Raw genomic sequence first — 18,113 nt, 5'->3', positions numbered from 1 at the left:
ATTTAATTTTTTGTCGATCTCCATAATGAGAACATGAACCTTTATTACTTATTCATCCCTTTATTTCCAGTACCTAGAACAGCTCCCGACACATAATCCATATTTGATAAATATTTTTGGAATGGGTGAATTGGAGAAGACATTTGAATATACTAGTGAGGGTAGAAGACATATTATTGCCTTACTATTCTAGTTTGCAAGCTGCTGGAAGTGATATACCAGAAATTGAATAGCTTTTAAAAAGGGGAATTTATTAAGTTGCAAGTTTACAGTGGAAATGTCCAAAGTAAGGCACCAACAAGAGGTTACCTTCACTCAAGAAAGGCTGATGAAGTTCAAGGTTTCTCACCTGGAAGGACCCACGGCAAAGTCTGCTAGCTTTCTCTCCCGGCTTCTTGTTTGATGAAGATCCCCTAGGGGCATATTCCTTCTTCATCTCCAAAAGTCTGACCGCATGGGCTCGTGGTTCTTGTGGCTCTGAAACTTTTTGCACAATGTTTCCTCTTTTAAAGGATTCCAGTAAACTAATCAAGACCAGCTAGAATAAGTGGAGTCATATCTCTCTCAAATCAAAGGGTAATTAATACCCACAATTCAGCGTGTCACAGCCTTGTGGAGATAATCTAATCAGGTTTCCAACCTACAGTTCTGAATAGGGATTTAAAGAAACAGCTACCTCCACAAGATGGATCTGGATTAAAACATGGCTTTTTCTAGGGTACATAATCTTTCAAACCCGCACACTTACCAATGAATAGGAGTGAATGGAAGCATAATGTGCAAATGTAGACAATGCTGTGAAAATATTGGGGGGAAGAAAGAGATAAGATGTTGGCTTGGTAGAAAAATAAGTGCAGTGCAAGGTGGATGGTTTTATAGAAAGAAGATCTGAGCATGTTGAATGTAGGCTCTGTGTGGCAAGAAAATTGTTCTAGTTCATTATTATATCCCCATTGCCTGATGCCATGCCTGATATATAGGTCAGTGCATAATGAGTATCTGTTGAACAGTGAATGTTTTCAAACTTGAGAGGAAATCCAAAGAGGTACAAAGAGGTTGAAGATGCAAGGGCATGGTGGGGTTATACAAGAGCATAAGTACCTAGTTTGATTTTAAAAAGAAGGGAGCTATTTCTTGGTGGAAAGGAGGGAGAGGTTTAGAAAAGTGAAGGTGGAAAGATAGTGGAATTCTTATCTTGAGCTTCTTAGTGTGTGGGAAGTGTTGTCATCTGCTGAAGAGCAAGGAGAGTTTGGCAGCTTGAGGAGAGTTGCTGCTTCTGGTCAACACCTGTACCAGAGGATTGTCAAGGAGGAGTAATTCTCAGTTATTCTCTAGTGACTGATCAAAACAGCTTCTGAAGCACATGCATGTTATGTTTTATGTCAAGGCATCTGTTATATAAAGTAATTTATTTGTTTCCAATTAGTATATTGAAAATTTGGAAAAATGTGTTAGACTTGAAGTACTGAATCTCAGCTATAATCTAATAGAGAAGATTGAGAAGATGGACAAGCTCATAAAATTACGTGAACTCAACTTATCATATAATAAAATCAGGTAAGTAGATGCTTCAGGTAGCATTTCATGGTCTTCTTAGGAAGGTAGATTAATGAATGCTACCCATGTTACTGAAAGAATCTTTTGAAACAGTAAGCACTTTGATCCTCATTCATTGGTAGTCTAGCCCTTCACATATGATAACTGGCCTTATGTTTTGCATTACCAAAGTGCAGAATAGTATCTGAAATTATTGAAAAAGGAAATACATTTTTGAGTACCACATTTTTTCTTATTTTCATTTTGATGGAAAGTTTCCTAGATAGAGCCTATAATTCACTGCCTTGACTATAAGGATGTAGGTATGAATCAGAATGTTTTAACCCTGCCATTTAGATCCCAGAGATACTTCAACCATCTTTTGATCCTGTGTATTTTATCTTAATGTTCATAGCTCATTGCTATAAGAGATATACAGTCAGTCTTGTTTCCAATTCATAAGAAATATTACTGTTATAAATAAACATAATAAAACTGATAGTGGCTGTAACTACGCATAGAAAACTTGCACAGACAAAAAATGATGTAAGGATCATATCAAATCTTTAAAAAAAATCTTTGTTTCTGTATACCTTTTCCCCAAATTAGACTTGGTATAAATAATGACAGACAAAACAAAACCAAAAAAAAACTAACAGCAGCAGAAGCTATAATAAAACAAAATTGAAATGAAAAATGATTACTGAATGAAATCTATAATAAAAATTCATATAAAGAAACAGATGATGAAAATAATTTCAGCAAAATAAAAATGAAAATAGGAAAGTTGGAAATATTTGCTCAGTATAGAAAATTGACTAAAGAATTAAATTGGTGTTCACTTGGGAAAATACTTCATCAATGAAAATTCATCAGTATGGGTGATAAATGTTTTATTAATTTAAATATTCTTACTAAAATATTTATATCATCCTAGGGGGTCTATCAGATCAAAATGACAGCCATATTCTAATGGCATAGTTAATCTTTTCCTGGTAACTTGAGAACATCTCTTGTGCAAGACTATTCATTGCACATAGTGTGTGCTTCTGAGTTTTTCACCTTTTCCTTGGGTGTCAGCTATCACTTTTCACAGTGGTTGGTTAGATTGCCACTAATAGATTATTTTCTGGTTTGCTTCCACTCGATAATGTTTGTTCAGATTTTGTGTTAGAGGAGTGCAGGGCTTGGATTTAGGGCAGGGTTTTTGGTTGTTAGTGCTTATGTCACCTAGTGTGTTATGCAATGTTGTGGGGACCTGAAGTCTGATGGTTTGATTGGTAGGATTTCCGGGCACAGTAATGAAGGGTTAACAGTTTAACCAGTTTGGTAAATTTCTTTTTAACCAATTTTTTTTGTTCTCTTTAATGAAAAGGGTTGATAAATTATAAATATGAAAAAGTATTCTCAATTGAAAACAAGCCTCTTTATTCTAAAAATATAATGGAGGGTTTCTATCGCTGTACTTATTATTATTGGTTTTTTACTTTGGTTTCCAGCAAAATTGAAGGCATAGAAAACATGTGTAATCTGCAAAAGCTAAACCTTGCAGGTAATGAAATTGAACATATTCCAGGATGGTTAGGGAAGAAGTTAAAATCTTTGCAAGTCCTCAATCTGAAAGGCAACAAATTATCATCGGTAAGTTATTCAAAGTAACAAAATCGTTTTTTTTTTTTCTTTTTCTTTTTTAATTTTTGGCCTTGTTGAAGAAAAAGATAAAAAGTTGAAGTTGGTTTTTGTTTTTCTTAAATGGGTTTTCTTCTTTTAAGATTTTTGGCTCTTTGACCAAATAATAAATTTAGAAATAACTTAGAATTTTCTAGGGTAATTAAAAACAGGCAGTCTTTACTTTGCATGGTTCCATGGGAATTGAGAGCTCATCTCTTAACTTCACATCCGTAATTTCATTTGAGTCTCATAACACTCTTGTTAAGGTGACAGTACAGGGATTATTTTCTTTAAGGTAAACTTAAAAGTGGTGACACTTGATCATGGTGACTGCGGAGCAGATTAGCACTGGGCATAGAAAGGAATCTGTTCCAACGTGGTTCTTTCATGTACATGGTTCGGTTAACATGGTACCATGTAAAGTAAGACTACCTGTTTTTGCAAGACTATAGTTTATGCAGCAAGTATACTCTGTCACTTTCTACTTAATAATACTTTTGTAAAATCTAATTTTTATATAATAATGCTTTTCTAGAATGTTTTCACATGTATTATGTCCACTGGTCCTTATAATATATGAGTTAGGTAGTATACAGTCTTCGGCCATTTTACAAATAAAGTCTCATAGACATTAAAAGCCTTACCTAAAAATCACACAGTTTGTGCCAGAATCTGGTTCTCTAGATACCTAGGACAGAACTCTTTTTTTTTTCTGACAATATTAACTTACAGTAAAATTTCCAAATGAATGCATTAATCTTGATTGTAATGTCAATTGTCATAATCAAGGAGGTTGATCACTAGATTTTTATAATAGAATAACTCTGTTATCATGGCTCACATAATCTGCTAATGCTGTATACTTTTCTCTGGAATATAATTTATGATTTTCTTATGGTATTTACAATTAGGTTTTCAGTGAGCATTTGCTAAGTAGAATGTCAATTCATTAAATTTGTATTAAACTTAAAATAACCATGCTGTAATTGAAAGAATACCAGTCACATGAAATAGAAGATGAAAGATGAGTTTTAGTTTGGGTCTAGACTTGTTTTTGTGACCTTTTAGAATCCTTTAATCTCTTTAAAAATTCATTACCTCATGTTTAAATTGGGAAAAAATCTCTATGCTGTCTTCTTTATATGCATATTCTAAGGCTCAGTTTAATAGATACGAAAATGCCTTAAAACCTTTAAAATACGAAATAACTAAAATTGTATTTCTTGAAACTTCACCAGTTGTGCCAATGGTAATAAACAACATTTGTTCAATGTATGTGCTTTCTCTTGTCACCTCCATTAAAGACTTGGTGAATCCCTGGTATTTACCAACTGAAGCCACTGCTGTCTGGGAGATGTCCTGTGCAACTGAGCAGTGACAACCCAAGAGCCTCAGTCCAGGCCCCACACCCTGTTATATGACATCACCTTGGAGCCCTTAGAATTTATGGGGTAATGAGAAGAGCTAGCCATGAATCTAAAATTTGTCAAAAGTTGTCATCAAAGTAGATAATCCCTAAATAGTACTCAGTGTTAGCTGGTGGTAGAAGGGATATCACTTAAGGAGTTTTTTATTATTGTTTTTCATTTTGTATGACTTTCTCATCCCAGTTTATATCTGACTACCTTTTTGGAGTAATGTTTCTGAAGCTTTTTAAATACCTCTTTGGATAAACATAAAAATCTCACTTTTCTCCAGATATTTTTAAAACATTTCTAGGAATGCTATATCCCCTCCCCGCCGCACCTCCAGTTTGAGATGTAACTGTGAGAAAAAGATTTTTTTTCATGCTTTCCTCTCTATATTTTACCTTCTCCTCATTTCTGCATGTAAAATTATATTATTGCATATCCTTTTTTTCAGAATATTCATCCTTCAAAATCTCATTAGAAAATCATGATTTAGGGCATTTTTAAGTATATGTTAGAATTTAAGATCATGCTACCTTCTGTTTGGAGTCAGATCCAGGTTCTGTTCAGCCCTTTTATTATGTGATTGGGCTAAGATGTAAAAGAGACTACAATTTTTCTCCTAAATATCAGCATCGAAAATCCTTTTTTCTTTTAGTTATCAGTCGTAACTCTAATATCTGAAGACTTACAGCATCTTTTTTAATAGACATTTATATTTTCAATCTGTTCAGTCAGTGTAATGAAAAGACCTTAGGTTTAAAGTTATACAGACCTGAATTCAAATCCTGTTTCATTTACTTACTAGCTCTGGGCCTTGCTTGATCGGTTACCTCACTTATTTGAACCTCAGTTTCTTCATCTGTAAAAATTGAGATGATAGGTTGTCGTGAGGAATTACAAATGAAATGCTGTATGAAAAATGCCGAACACTGCCCTGACACAGTGTAGATACTGAAAAGCTTTTCTCCGTTTCTATTCCTCTTCCCATTACCACTTCTGTTGGATAATGGATTTCATGACTAAGTTCCCTGTTATATTAAGAACAATTTCCTCTGATTTATTACTCACTATAGAAATATTTATGGTTTTTAAATTAAATTATATTAGTACTAATGTCATGTATCTCTGTAGCTCCAGGATGTAAGCAAGTTGAAACCACTTTCAGATTTGACTTCTCTGATCCTGGTTGAAAATCCAATTGTGACCCTTCCTCATTACCGCCAGTTTACCATTTTCCACCTCCGTTCACTGGAAAGTTTGGAAGGTCAGCCAGTAACCACTCAGGATAGACAGGAGGCTTTTGAGAGATTCAGTTTAGGTAAGTAACATTTTAAAAGGATGAAGTTTGGGTTGGGGAGGATTTATTTTCAGAAGTTATCTGGGAAAATACATTGTACTGTGAACTTTATATTGCTATCAAGATTTTGCATGGAAAATGATGCCATGTATCAATTCATTTGAGAAATAATTATTAAACATGCACTATTTGCCAGGCACTAAGGATGCAATAGTGAGTAAGACATGTTGTTGGCCTTCTTGCTACTTATGTTTTAGAGGAAAAACCAGAAAAAAAGGAAGTATCCCCAAACAAAGTAACAAGAGTGTCCCCTTTTTAGGGAAAGTGGTTAAGGAATGCCTATCTGAGGAAGTGACATTTAAGCTGAAGGCAAAGGGAGAAAAGGGTTAGCTGTGTGAAGAATAGCATTCAAGGAGAATGGAGCAACTTGTTGGAAAGACTGATAAGTTCAAGAAACTGAAAGATACCAGTAGGCCTGGAGCATAACTCAATAAAAAGTTAGGGAGGGGAAAGATGGAACAGGGCCTTGAAATTTGAATCTCATTCCAACTGCAGTGGAAAACCTTTGGTTTTTAAGCAAGGGTGGGCAGGATCCTGTTACATATTGAAGGATCACTTTTTTTAATTTTAATTTTTTTATTTTGCATGGTTTCTACAAACTTGGGGCCTTTTTAGCGGCTAAATGACACCCCACCCTTTTAAAAAATATTTTTATAGAGAGATCTTCACACATACAGTTCATACATGGTGTACAATCAGTGGCTCACAATATCACCACGTAGTTGTGTATTCATCATTATGATTATTTTTAGAACATTTTCATCATTCCAGAGAAAGAAATAAAAAGAAAAACTCATACATCCCATACCCCTCTCTTTGACCACTAGTATTTCAATCTACCAAATTTTTTACCCTTTATCTGTTCCCATTATTATTTTTTTAATCCTTATTTTTTTTACTCATCTGTAAAAAAATGGATAAAAGGAGCATCAGACACAAGGTTTTTATAATCATACAGTCACTTTGTAAATGCTGTATTGTTATATATTTGTCTTTGAGAATCAAGGCTACTGAAACACGGTTCAATAATTTCAGGTACTTCCCTCCAGCCACTCCAATACATCATAAACTAAAAAAAGATACCTATATAATGCATAAGAATGACCTCCAGGATAACCTCTCGACTCTGAAATCTCTCAGCCACTGAAACTTTATCTTGTCTCATTTCTCTTTTTCCCTTTTTGGACAGGAAGGCCTTCTCCATCCCATGATGCTGGGCCCTTGCTCATCATGGGATTTCTGTCCCACGTTGCTAGGGAGATTTATACTCCTGGGTGTGATGTCCCATGTAATGGAGAGGGCAGTGAGTTCACCTGCCGAGTTGGCTTAGAGAAGCCACATCTGAGCAACAAAAGAGATTCTCTGAGGGTGACTCTTAGGCATAATTATCAGTAGGCTTAGTTTCTCCTTTGCAGGAATATATTTCATATGAGCGAACTCCAAGATCAAGGCTCAGCCTATTGATTTGGTTGTCCCCACAGCTTATGAAAATATCAGGAATTCCCCAGATGGGGAAGTTGAATATTTTCACCTTTCTCCCCAGTCCCTCAAGGTGACCTTGAAAATACTTTTTTTTTTTTTTTTAATTCACTGCCTGAATTACTCTGAAATATATGAAAGATCATTTTTAATACAGGATGGAGAATGATTTAGAGCAGAACATAAATGGAGATGAAGGAACTTGTTAGCAGGCTATGGCAGTTATCCAGTCTGGAAATGTTGGTGCCTTATACTTAGATGGTGGATAAGGAAATGAATAGGGAGTATTTTAGTTCAACTTTAGAGTTAGAATCAACAGCACTTTTAAAGGACTGGATAATTTCCAGTCTTCTGGTGTGAGTAAGTATCTGGATGGTGTTATTTATGGAAATGGACATGTCGAGTCTGAAATGTCTCTGAAAACAACCAACTAGAAATGTCAGGTAGGGACTGCAAATGTGAGTCTGTAGTTCAGACAAGAGATCTGCAGTAGGGAGACAAATTTGGGAGTCACCAATGATATTAAATATCATACAAGCAGAAGTTGGGAAAAAGAAGAAGAGGAGCCAGGTAAGGAGATTGAGAAGGGAAGCCTAGCAGGGTGGTCAAAACACACACACACACACACACACACACACACACACACACACACACACACACACACACACACACAAAAGAAACAGGAAATGGTTACAAAAGACTAGAAAAGAAAGGGTTTCAAAAGAGGAAGTGATCAACCAGGTTGAATGTTGCTACGACATAAAGTAAGATAAACAGGAAGTATGCTTTAGATTTGCAACATATGATGATTTTGACAGGAGCAGTTAAGGAGTAGTGGGACAAATGCTAGATTATAATGGATTGAAAAATGAATGGCAGGGAGACATTTGGGTTAAAATTAAAAATTTCTTTCCAGAATTTTTTTCCCTTTGTACCTAACAAAATGAAGTCGAAGTTAAAAAAAAAGTTAAAAATTGACTGATAGTTTTCAGACCAGGCAGAAAACCTGGCAGAAAATGAATACAGTGTACCTCAAAGCTAGTAATAAAAGAAAGAAACAGAGTAGTCAAGAACAGACCAGAGAGGCAAGTTACAAAGTGAAGAGACAAATTCCAGATTGGAGAGACAAATCATGGCTTAGTTCTTATGGTCCTTGAGAAGAGAGGAGGTTGAAAACCAGAGAAAAAGAGGAAGGATTGTCCCTTGGTAGGAATGATGCTTGCACCATTGGAAAGGCAAGATATATGCAGATGTGGGTAGTTTTGTTTATTTGGTGGTGGGGAAATGAGGGCATTCCCACTGATGGCTTCTATTTTCTCAGTGAAATGAGGTCATCAGCTGAGAAAGAGAATAGAATAAAGGAGTATGGGAGGTTTGAAGAGAAAGATGAAGGTAAGAAATAGCTATTTAAAAGTGTTGGGAAATGAACCTATGTGATCAACCATAGGAAATTGATGTTAGTCCAGTTTTGGCTTATAAAACAGTAATTTCATATGGTTTTATTGAGTACTTCAGAAACATGATAAATTTTTACTGATTTGAGACCCTACTAAACACCTGTTACCTTGAAGTTTATGTTTTGGAATCATTAAAAATATAAATAATATAAAGGAAAGACATTTGAATATACTATTGAAGAAAATGCTTAAACTATTTATGGTTCATTCATTACTTCAAATATTAACAAGAAGCCTTTAATATTCTGGACTCTTGGAATTCAGTAGTGAGCCAGTTAGAGTCAATTTCTGCTTTTATGAGGCATTAGTGGAGAAGGCAGACAGCCAAGCTATCTGATCACATTTTATAACTCCCTGTGACAAGAACTACAGCAAAAGTAGAGGGTAATACAAGAGTGTTCCTGAGAAGCATATAACCTGGGTGGTGGTGGAGTTAGGGCAGGCTTCTCAAAGTGTTTTATTTATTTATTTTTTTAAAACTGAGACCTGGAAGATGCAAAATAATTCAGTAAAGGAATAGATAAAGGGTGTGAATAAAAGCCTGCTAGTAAGAGGAGGCATCCCACATCTGAAGAACTGGAATCATTTCAGAAAGTCTGCAGTGGAGTGTGTTTGAAGATGAGGCTGTAGAGGAAGGTTTGAACCAGAACAGGAAGAGCCTACTTAGCTCTTCAAAAAGTTTTTGAACCTTATCCTACGAGCAGTGAAAATCCTTGAAGCATTTTAAGATACTGTGTTTTGCAAACACATCTGCAGTATCCTTTTAAGCATAATTACAAGTATCAAATAAAATATTGCATGTTTCTTAAAAGGGGCATGGGAAAACCTCAACACTTTAATTGAATTAGATACTTGGAAGTAAAGTTATGTTTTAAAATTGTCGTCTAAATGATGATCTTTTCTTGCCTCTCTTAATATCAGTCAATGTCAAGCTCAAGATAGTCTTTTTTCTCAAAACCATAGTGGATAATTTTTAAAGTAAAATTGTATTTATACTATTTTTGTCTTCTTTTACTTTTATTTTATTTATTTTGTTTTATTTGTTTTGTATTCTTGCCTTTCTTCAGCTAGAAAAGATAATGGTAAATAAACTATTGCATTTTTATTGGCAGAAGAGGTAGAAAGACTGGAAAGAGACTTGGAAAAGAAGATGGTGGAAACTGAAGAGCTTAAAAGCAAACAAACAAGATTCCTTGAGGAAATAAAAAATCAAGATAAACTTAACAAATCGTTAAAAGAGGAGACCATGTTACAGAAACAGAGTGTTGAGGAGCTAGAGTGTGACTTAAACACAAAAAATGAATTGGTAAGTTCTTTGCCTATATTCTCTTGAGATTGAGAATTCTTTGCCTCTGGGTCTAAAATTATAACTTCCTGACCAAAAAATGGGGAAAGTTGTGGTTTAACAGATATATATTCAGAAGTCTTTAGGATTTATAGTTAATTGTGTACTATATGATGTGGCTGCCCAAAAGACTAATGCTGGCTTGGGTTACATTATTCAAAATATTGTATCCAGAACAAAGGAGGAAGGTGAAGCCTCACACTACAGTTTGTCAGACTGCCCCTAGCTGTTGTATTTCTTTCAAACAATATCGTTTGTAAGATTCTACATTGGCAAAAACTCTTAGAAGGCAATTTAGCAAAATTATCCAAATTTTAAACAGACATATCTTATATCTCGGAGATTCCATATCCAATAATTTATTCTTTAGAAATGGAAGCAAAACTGTATAGAGATTTTATATACCCACATAGATATAAGTACATATATATATATATATATATAATATATATTATCAAACAATTGAAACTTATATATATTATCAAACAATTGAAAATAACTAATCCTTCAGGGGAAACATGGAGGACATCTTTTCAGTAGAATAATGTATTGTTCTTACTAAAATGAGGTAGATTTCTGTATCTGGACATAGAAGATTGTCTAACACATGTTGCTTTGTGAAAAAGCAAGTCGTAAAACAGTACATTGAGTGTGATCCCTTATATAATGATACATAATAATATAAATATATGTAGGAAAAAATGGTAGGATAAACACCAAACTCATGACAGTGGTTATTTCTGAGGAGTGGAGTTTTAGAGCACTTCCAAACTACCCAGTATGCATATTTGTAAAGTTTAAATTTTATATAATTTGGCTTAATAGTTGAAATAGGAAAAACTATTTAAAAAATAGACTAGGGCAGGCCATGGTGGCTTATCAGGCAGAGTTCTCGCCTGCCATGCTGGAGACCCCGGTTTGATTCCTGGTGCTGCCCAAGCAAAAAAAATAGACTAAATAGATTATGTTCAAAAGTCAGCTGATGCATGGGTGGTGCAACGGTGGCTCGGTGGCAAGAATTCTCGCCTGCTGAGCTAGAGATCCGGATTTGATTCTTGGAGCCTGCCCATGTTAAAAAAAAAAAAAGGCTGCTCATACAGAAGCTTCAGAATTCTTGATACCATGTCATATGAAAAGTGGCCAAAGGAACAGAGAATGCTCAGGCTGGAGAAGGGAGTCCAAGTGGGCTATGACAACCACCTTCAGATATTCAAAGGACTGTTTCGTGAAAGAGGGTCTAAAGCTATTTACTAAGGCCCCATGAAATAAAATTAACACCGGGCAAATGGAATCATAGGAAAACAGGTTTTCATCTAGTAATGAAGAAGAAATTTCTAATATATGTCCTCAGGTAAAATGTAATAACTCTGGAATTGCTGACTGTATATGTAGAATGGAATGATATGTTAATATTTTTGTTAATTTTTTAAAATTAATAAATAAAAAAAAAAAACTCTGGAATGAATTTGTTGTTGCTGAAACAAGCTGAGACTAAACATGCTCAGGGTTGGAGAAAAGTTCAGAAACATTAGATGGGGGATACACTAAATGATTTTAAAAAGCCGTTTCAACCCAGAGAATCTAATTCTATATAATATTAAGCTACTTCATCTGAGGTAAAAATAGCTGTCGTACCCCTGCTTGTTTTTTCTTTTGACAATCCCTTATTCTAATCAATGCATAGCATAGAGAATTATCACTACTAGAATCCCAGATACAGTTGTCTTCTTTTGTGTCTCCCTTCCAACAATGACATTCTCACTCAATTACTTGGCTTTATTAACAAGAATAAACCCCTCTGCAGTTTATTTTGGGTGTCAGCCTCCAGTCAGGGAGGGAAGTTGTTACTTGAAATATGAATATGGGCTCCACTTTGTCTGAGAAAAAAGGTAATTTATGCCAGGGGAGCATGATGAAAAGATAGAGCAACTTCCTCAGCTCTGTTATTTAAATATTCTTATTTGAAGGTAGTTTTCAAATTTGTAAGCTGTATTCTGAAGCATATATATTTATGATATTAACAACCTGATGATTATCCATGGTTTTAGATTATTCGTAGTTCTGAATTCCTTAATATAGCAGAGTGGATTGGTGAGTATTAGTTTTAATAGTGAGCTCTTTATGCCCAACACATAATATTTGGATTTAAAATACAAAAATAAAAAATAGTACTTACTATGGTATTATTTCTCCTTTGTCAACATTTAATAAACTTTTTTAGAGTTGTAGGTCTTTTGGGAATATAGAATCCATCTTTTATTACTAAGGTAAAAGAACTTTATAATTTCCATATGTTGACTGTCTGGTGCATGTTTGTCAACCCATGAAAAACCTAGACAGAATGTTGTATCTTAAGGTTTTATGCTATTACAAAGGTATGCACTGTTTTAGATGTCTAATTTCTCTTTTGTTCATTTATAGTATTATGTTTTTATCAGTGGTCAACAATTTTTGCTTTTCCTTTACAGTAACTTTTTTTATTGTATAACACATATACAAAGCAAAGAAAGAAAAAAGAAATAGTTTCAAAGCATTCTTCAACAAGTAGTTTACAGGACAGATCCCAGAGTTTGTCATTGGCTGTCATACCATCATATCAGATTTTTCCTTCTAGCTGCTTCTAGCTCTATATAGGAGGCCAGAAGGAATAAATATTTTTTTATCATCATAATCGACTTTTTTTTCTTTTTTGTGAAAAATAGCAAATATACAAAACAATAAATTTCAAAGCACAGCACAGCAATTAGTTGTAGAACAGATTTCAGAATTTGGTACAGGTTACAATTCCACAATTTTAGGTTTTTACTTCTAGCTGCTCTAAGATACTGGAAACTAAAAGAAATATTAATTTAATGACTCAGCGATTATATTCGTTTGTTAAACCCTACCTTCTGTATATATCATCACCTTTGAGCTTTCTATCCCACTCTTAAAGGGTATTTGGGTTTGGCCATTCTAACTTTTTCATGTTGGAAGGGGCTGCCAATTATATGGGTTAGGGAGATAGAACTAGCTGATGTTTCTTTTTTTTTAGAAGTTGAGTTGTGTTCTTCTCTGTTATGTTATTTTTATCATTAATCACTTAAATACACTTGTTACAAATTTGATACATATAACAAATTTCGATAACACAAATGTACACTGTAGAAAATGAAGATTCCATTCTTCCTTGCCCCATTCTCTGGATGTTAATATGTTATCCTTTCTGTTTTCTATGTCTATATAATTATATATGTAATTATATAATGTATATAAATATATACATACATTTTATATATATTTTTGAGATTTAAAAAGAGCACAGTAAAATCTTACTGTATAATTCTGCAATTTATTTTAACCTTCAATATATGATGGATAGGCCTCTAAATTTATATCTATAATATCTATACATCTATCTATCTATCTATCACTTTCCTTAATTCATAGATCCTCCATAATTTATTTAGCCTACTCCTATTGATGGTAGCATCCAGTTTTTTACTATTAGACACAGAAAATCTTTATCCATCTATATAGGTGTACACATGTACATATATATACTAGCATGAATGCTAGCAGTATTTTAGCATGAATCACTACATGCGGAATTACTACATATTTTGCATTTAAATTTTTAGTGAATGTTAATGCACACTTCAAAAAGCTTATAACATCAAAAATAGAGAGAAATTTTGTGCATTGCTGTCAGGATTGTAAAATGGTGCAATTGCCGTACACCATTTGGCAGTTAGGCAGTTTCTCAAAAATCTTAAAACATGGAATAACCATGTGACCTAGCAATTCCATTCCTAGGTGTTTACTCAAAAGAACTGAAAGTAGGAGCTCAAGCAGATACTTGCACATCAGCGTTCATTGCAGCATTATTCACGATAGCCAGAAGGTAGCACAGCCCAAGTGTCCCTCAGCAGATTAATGGTTAAACAAATGTGGTGTATAGGCATATGATAGAATATTACTCAGCTGTAAAAAGTAATGAAGTTCTGATGCATGCTGCAATGTGGATGCAGCTTGAAATATTCCAAGTGACATAAGCCAGAAACAAAAAGACAAATATTATATTATTCCACTTATATCAGGTATCTAGAATAGACAGATTCATAGAGACTAGACTAGAGGTTATCAGGGATAAGAGGAAAGGGAGAATGGAATTAGGGGAAAACATCTTGCTTAATGGGTGTAAAGTTTCTGTTTGGAATGATGAAAAGTTCTGGAAATTATGTGGTGATTATACATCATAGGGAATGTACTTATTTTCACTGAACTGCATATTCAGAAATGGTTAAAATTATAAATTTTAAGTTATATATATTGTACCACAATAAAAATGGATGGAAAGCTTATAACCAATTTATACTTCCTTTATGGCAAGAACTAAAAGGGTTTAATTCCCCACTGGGTGATGTTATTTTTGAACTTGTAAATATGATACGAAGAATGGAATCTTATTATTGTTTTAATTTTGTGTTTCTTTAGTTGTTAGAGAATTGAATATTGTATATCTGTTTATTGGCCGTTTTGCATTTCTTCTTTGAATTATTCATATTCTTTTACTGCTATTATTTTTTTAGTCCAAAGGACTGTTCTATGGTAAAAAATAATTTTGGGTCTTATTTTAATTAAGAGCCTCCATTTGAAAAATGTTTCCCATTATCTTATCTAAACTATCTCATGATATTGTCTACAGTTGTATAGTGCTTTCCACTTTTATAAAGTAATTTCTCAGCACTAGGACCATAAATTTATAAAAAAAGGTATATATACATATTTGTATATGTATACCTTTCTATCTATTCCTATCTACCTATTTATTTACTATCTATCTAAAATTAGTAACATTGAAGTCAGACTTTTGGTGGCCATTTAAACTGTATTAGTCCCCCTTTCTTCCCACCAGCAAATATTAATTGAACTTAACCTTTGTCCTGTTGCAAGTTATTTAACTCCTGCCCTCATTTTAGAAATGAGGAATTTGTCCTTCTTGCTTCAAAGAGTTGAGAATTTAATGAGATAATGAATGTGAAAATAATGTGAAATTATTGAAGTAATTATTTTCATTGAAGTAATGGAAGGTGGTAAATATGTAACTCATAGTTAGAATGATGATAAAATATATCTATTTAAGAATAATGCAAGTACTAATAACTATGCCTTCCTAAGGAAAGCTGTCAGTAAAATCTAATTTAGCAACTTACATTATTACATTTTAACCCTGGAGTTCTCCAGGTGATGGTCTTTGCTTCTTTTTCCTTTTAGCCTTTGTCTTGGTTTCTTGCAAGCCTTTTTCTGCTGATTCTTTGTTCTTCCTTAAAGGTAGTTTCTTTGGGACTGACCTGTGCACTGTACTTTTCATGGTTTGCATGATAACTTGTTTTAATATGCTTGTTTACTTTTTAAATTTTGGCTTGACTTTTGGGAAAATGTGTGTGTGTGTTTATTTTTTAGTGTATTGTATATATGAGAGTGAATTTGGATGTGGGGAAAATAATTTTTATCATTTTGCCTATTGGCAAATATGTTAACTGCAGTCAACTCATGATTATCTAGCACTAATACTGCAACTTCTACTCTCCAGGTCCTTTGACTCCTATATCATTGTCATTCATGTATTTCTTCAGCGAACATTTATTTGAGTGCTTACTGTATGCTGAGTGTAGTGCTGTAAAATACACAAAAGTACTTTAAGAAGCACAGATTATTTGTTAATGCATGCCTACAGAGACCAGTCTATTCGTTCTCCATTCTTCAGTCACCTTTGCCTTTTGTTTGGCCCTGCTGCCAATGAGCTTTGGGGAGAGAAGCCCAAAATTAGTTAATGCTGTTGGTTGTGAATTGCTTTCTTGAGACACTATTTGATGAGATCATCAGTGTGGATAGCAGGACATTGAAGCAGCATGGTAGTAGGACAGAGTAATGTGTTTGAAATCAGGAGACTTGGAATTGAATTGTATCTCTTCCACTGCCAGCTGTGTGACTGGGTAAGCTATTTGACCTGTTTGTGCAGCTTTCATCATCTCATAGGGTAATTATGAAGATTCAGGGAGATAACACATGTAAAATGCATAGCAGTGTCTGGCACACAGTGAATAATCTGATCATTGTTCCCAGTTATCCAAGCTAGCATTTCTTCCATTTTGACAGATAATCAAGAGGTGACTGTAAACTATATCATGCACGATTTTGATTTTTATGGGCTTTGTAAAATGAACATTTTGTATGTTCTCCTTAGCTTGTGTTTTTGTATTAGTGTAGTTTTTCTGCATGCTCTTTAATGTCTACTGTCAGACACCAGCCAAAAAAACAAAACAAAACAAAACAAAACAAAAATCACTTAATAGACCTTTGAACTGAACTGATAGTATAATAGAAAGGGGGCTTGCACTGATAGTTCATAAAATACTTAGACTCTACCACTAATCTAATGTGTAACTTTTAAATGTCAGTTCGCCAAGCTAGGACTTAATTTCTCCATTTATAAATTTAGAGAATTATTGGATGATTTCTTTTGTTTTTCCCAGCTCCAGAAGTTCCTAGAAATAACTAAAGAGCTGTATGTAATATTAGAATTAGTTTATAAAAATCTAATATTCCATCTTTGTATCTGATTGAGCTTATTCACATATTTTACCCTCAGTTATAAAGAATAATGTTCTGAGCACCAAAAATTTGTTATCCTTATAGCCACAAATATAATGATACAATCAAAACCAGTTTCTTTCTTTTCCTTTTCTTCATTGAATCATTCCTTTGTAGTTAATGTCAAATAGTGAATACCCCCATAATTTGAAGCTATCTTTAAAATTACAGAGTAAGTTAAACAAATTTTTGGTAATTATTGGGAAATCAGGAAGCAGGTACTTGAAAGGCCAGTTACTTAGAAATAATTGATAGAGTTGTTTTCATGTTTGGATAAAGCAAATTTAATGATTAAAAAATCTTAATTACTGTACCCTGAAACAGCATTTGAACTTCAAAGGTCTTTTATGTGATTTCTTTTAAAATTTTGTATTTTATTCTTTATAATAACTTAGAATTAAGAAATATTCTGAATGTTGTGATATTTGCTGTGAGGGATTAAAAATGTAATTATTAGTTATGATTAGAATTTATCATACTCTTGTACCTCTTACTAATTTAATGATACTATATGTTGTCTCATATCAAATTGGGCCAAAAGCTAAAGCAGAAGACCATGGAACTAACACTCGCTTGTCAGAAACAGTATGAGCTGGAACAGGAATTGGCCTTTTATAAAATTGATGCTAAATTTGAGCCTCTAAATTATTATCCATCAGAGGTGAGTTATTTTAATTTTTTAGTAAGTCAAAGTTCAAAGCCAAGATGATGTGGGAAGGAAGGGATGTGAGCATGGTCATTCCAGGGATTTCTATCAATACCACCCCTTCCATGTAATGAGGGCATCTGCAGAATAAACTGTATATTGGTTGAATATGTGAATTATGTAAAAAAAAAAAAAAAGCGTTAAGAGGATCTTTGCCCACAGTGATATCCATAACCCAGGACAGTAGTCTAACCTCAGTTACCAGACTCTAAATTCCCGAAAAAGTACGCTTGCCTGTTTCAGTGGCCATGGAATAGTTATCTTCCTACATTGTTTTTTTCAGTCATCACTGAAAAAAGGGTTTAGTATCAGTCAACTTTATCACAGGGTTTAGTATTATATCTTAATCATTGCAGCATCACTTAGCTTCTAATACCCAGTGATTCTGTTATCATCTATTATTTAATTTTAAAATCCAGTTATTAAAATTTATTAGACTGAGATTTTCCCTGTATCAGGCAAGAAACCAAAATAAAGATACCCAGATTACTGTGGGCAGTTCTTTAATCAGTCA

The 18,113-nt window shown here is 33.8% G+C and overlaps 1 protein-coding gene across 18 annotated transcripts in view; it reads left to right on the top strand.

Moving 5' to 3' along the window:
* Window positions 1-18,113, top strand: part of CNTRL (centriolin) — a 152,378-nt gene that overhangs the window by 50,768 nt on the left and 83,497 nt on the right. For 14 of the 18 annotated variants that reach the window (XM_077143255.1, XM_077143259.1, XM_077143267.1 and 11 more), the window contains 6 exons: window positions 1,427-1,557; window positions 3,036-3,177; window positions 5,751-5,937; window positions 10,025-10,218; window positions 15,514-15,570; window positions 17,435-17,554. In XM_077143255.1, coding sequence (XP_076999370.1) covers window positions 1,427-1,557; window positions 3,036-3,177; window positions 5,751-5,937; window positions 10,025-10,218; window positions 15,514-15,570; window positions 17,435-17,554 — 831 coding nt within the window. Of the gene's footprint in view, window positions 1-1,426; window positions 1,558-3,035; window positions 3,178-5,750; window positions 5,938-8,776; window positions 8,848-10,024; window positions 10,219-15,513; window positions 15,571-17,434; window positions 17,555-18,113 lie in introns of those variants that run through there. The other 4 variants (XM_077143264.1, XM_077143265.1, XM_077143268.1 and 1 more) reach the window with 3 other exon arrangements.

Source organism: Tamandua tetradactyla, chromosome 2 (assembly GCF_023851605.1).
Source record: "Tamandua tetradactyla isolate mTamTet1 chromosome 2, mTamTet1.pri, whole genome shotgun sequence".
Classification (NCBI taxonomy): domain Eukaryota; kingdom Metazoa; phylum Chordata; class Mammalia; order Pilosa; family Myrmecophagidae; genus Tamandua; species Tamandua tetradactyla.
The sequence above is the reverse complement of the archived record's forward strand: the minus strand, read 5'-3'. Positions and strand labels throughout refer to the sequence as shown.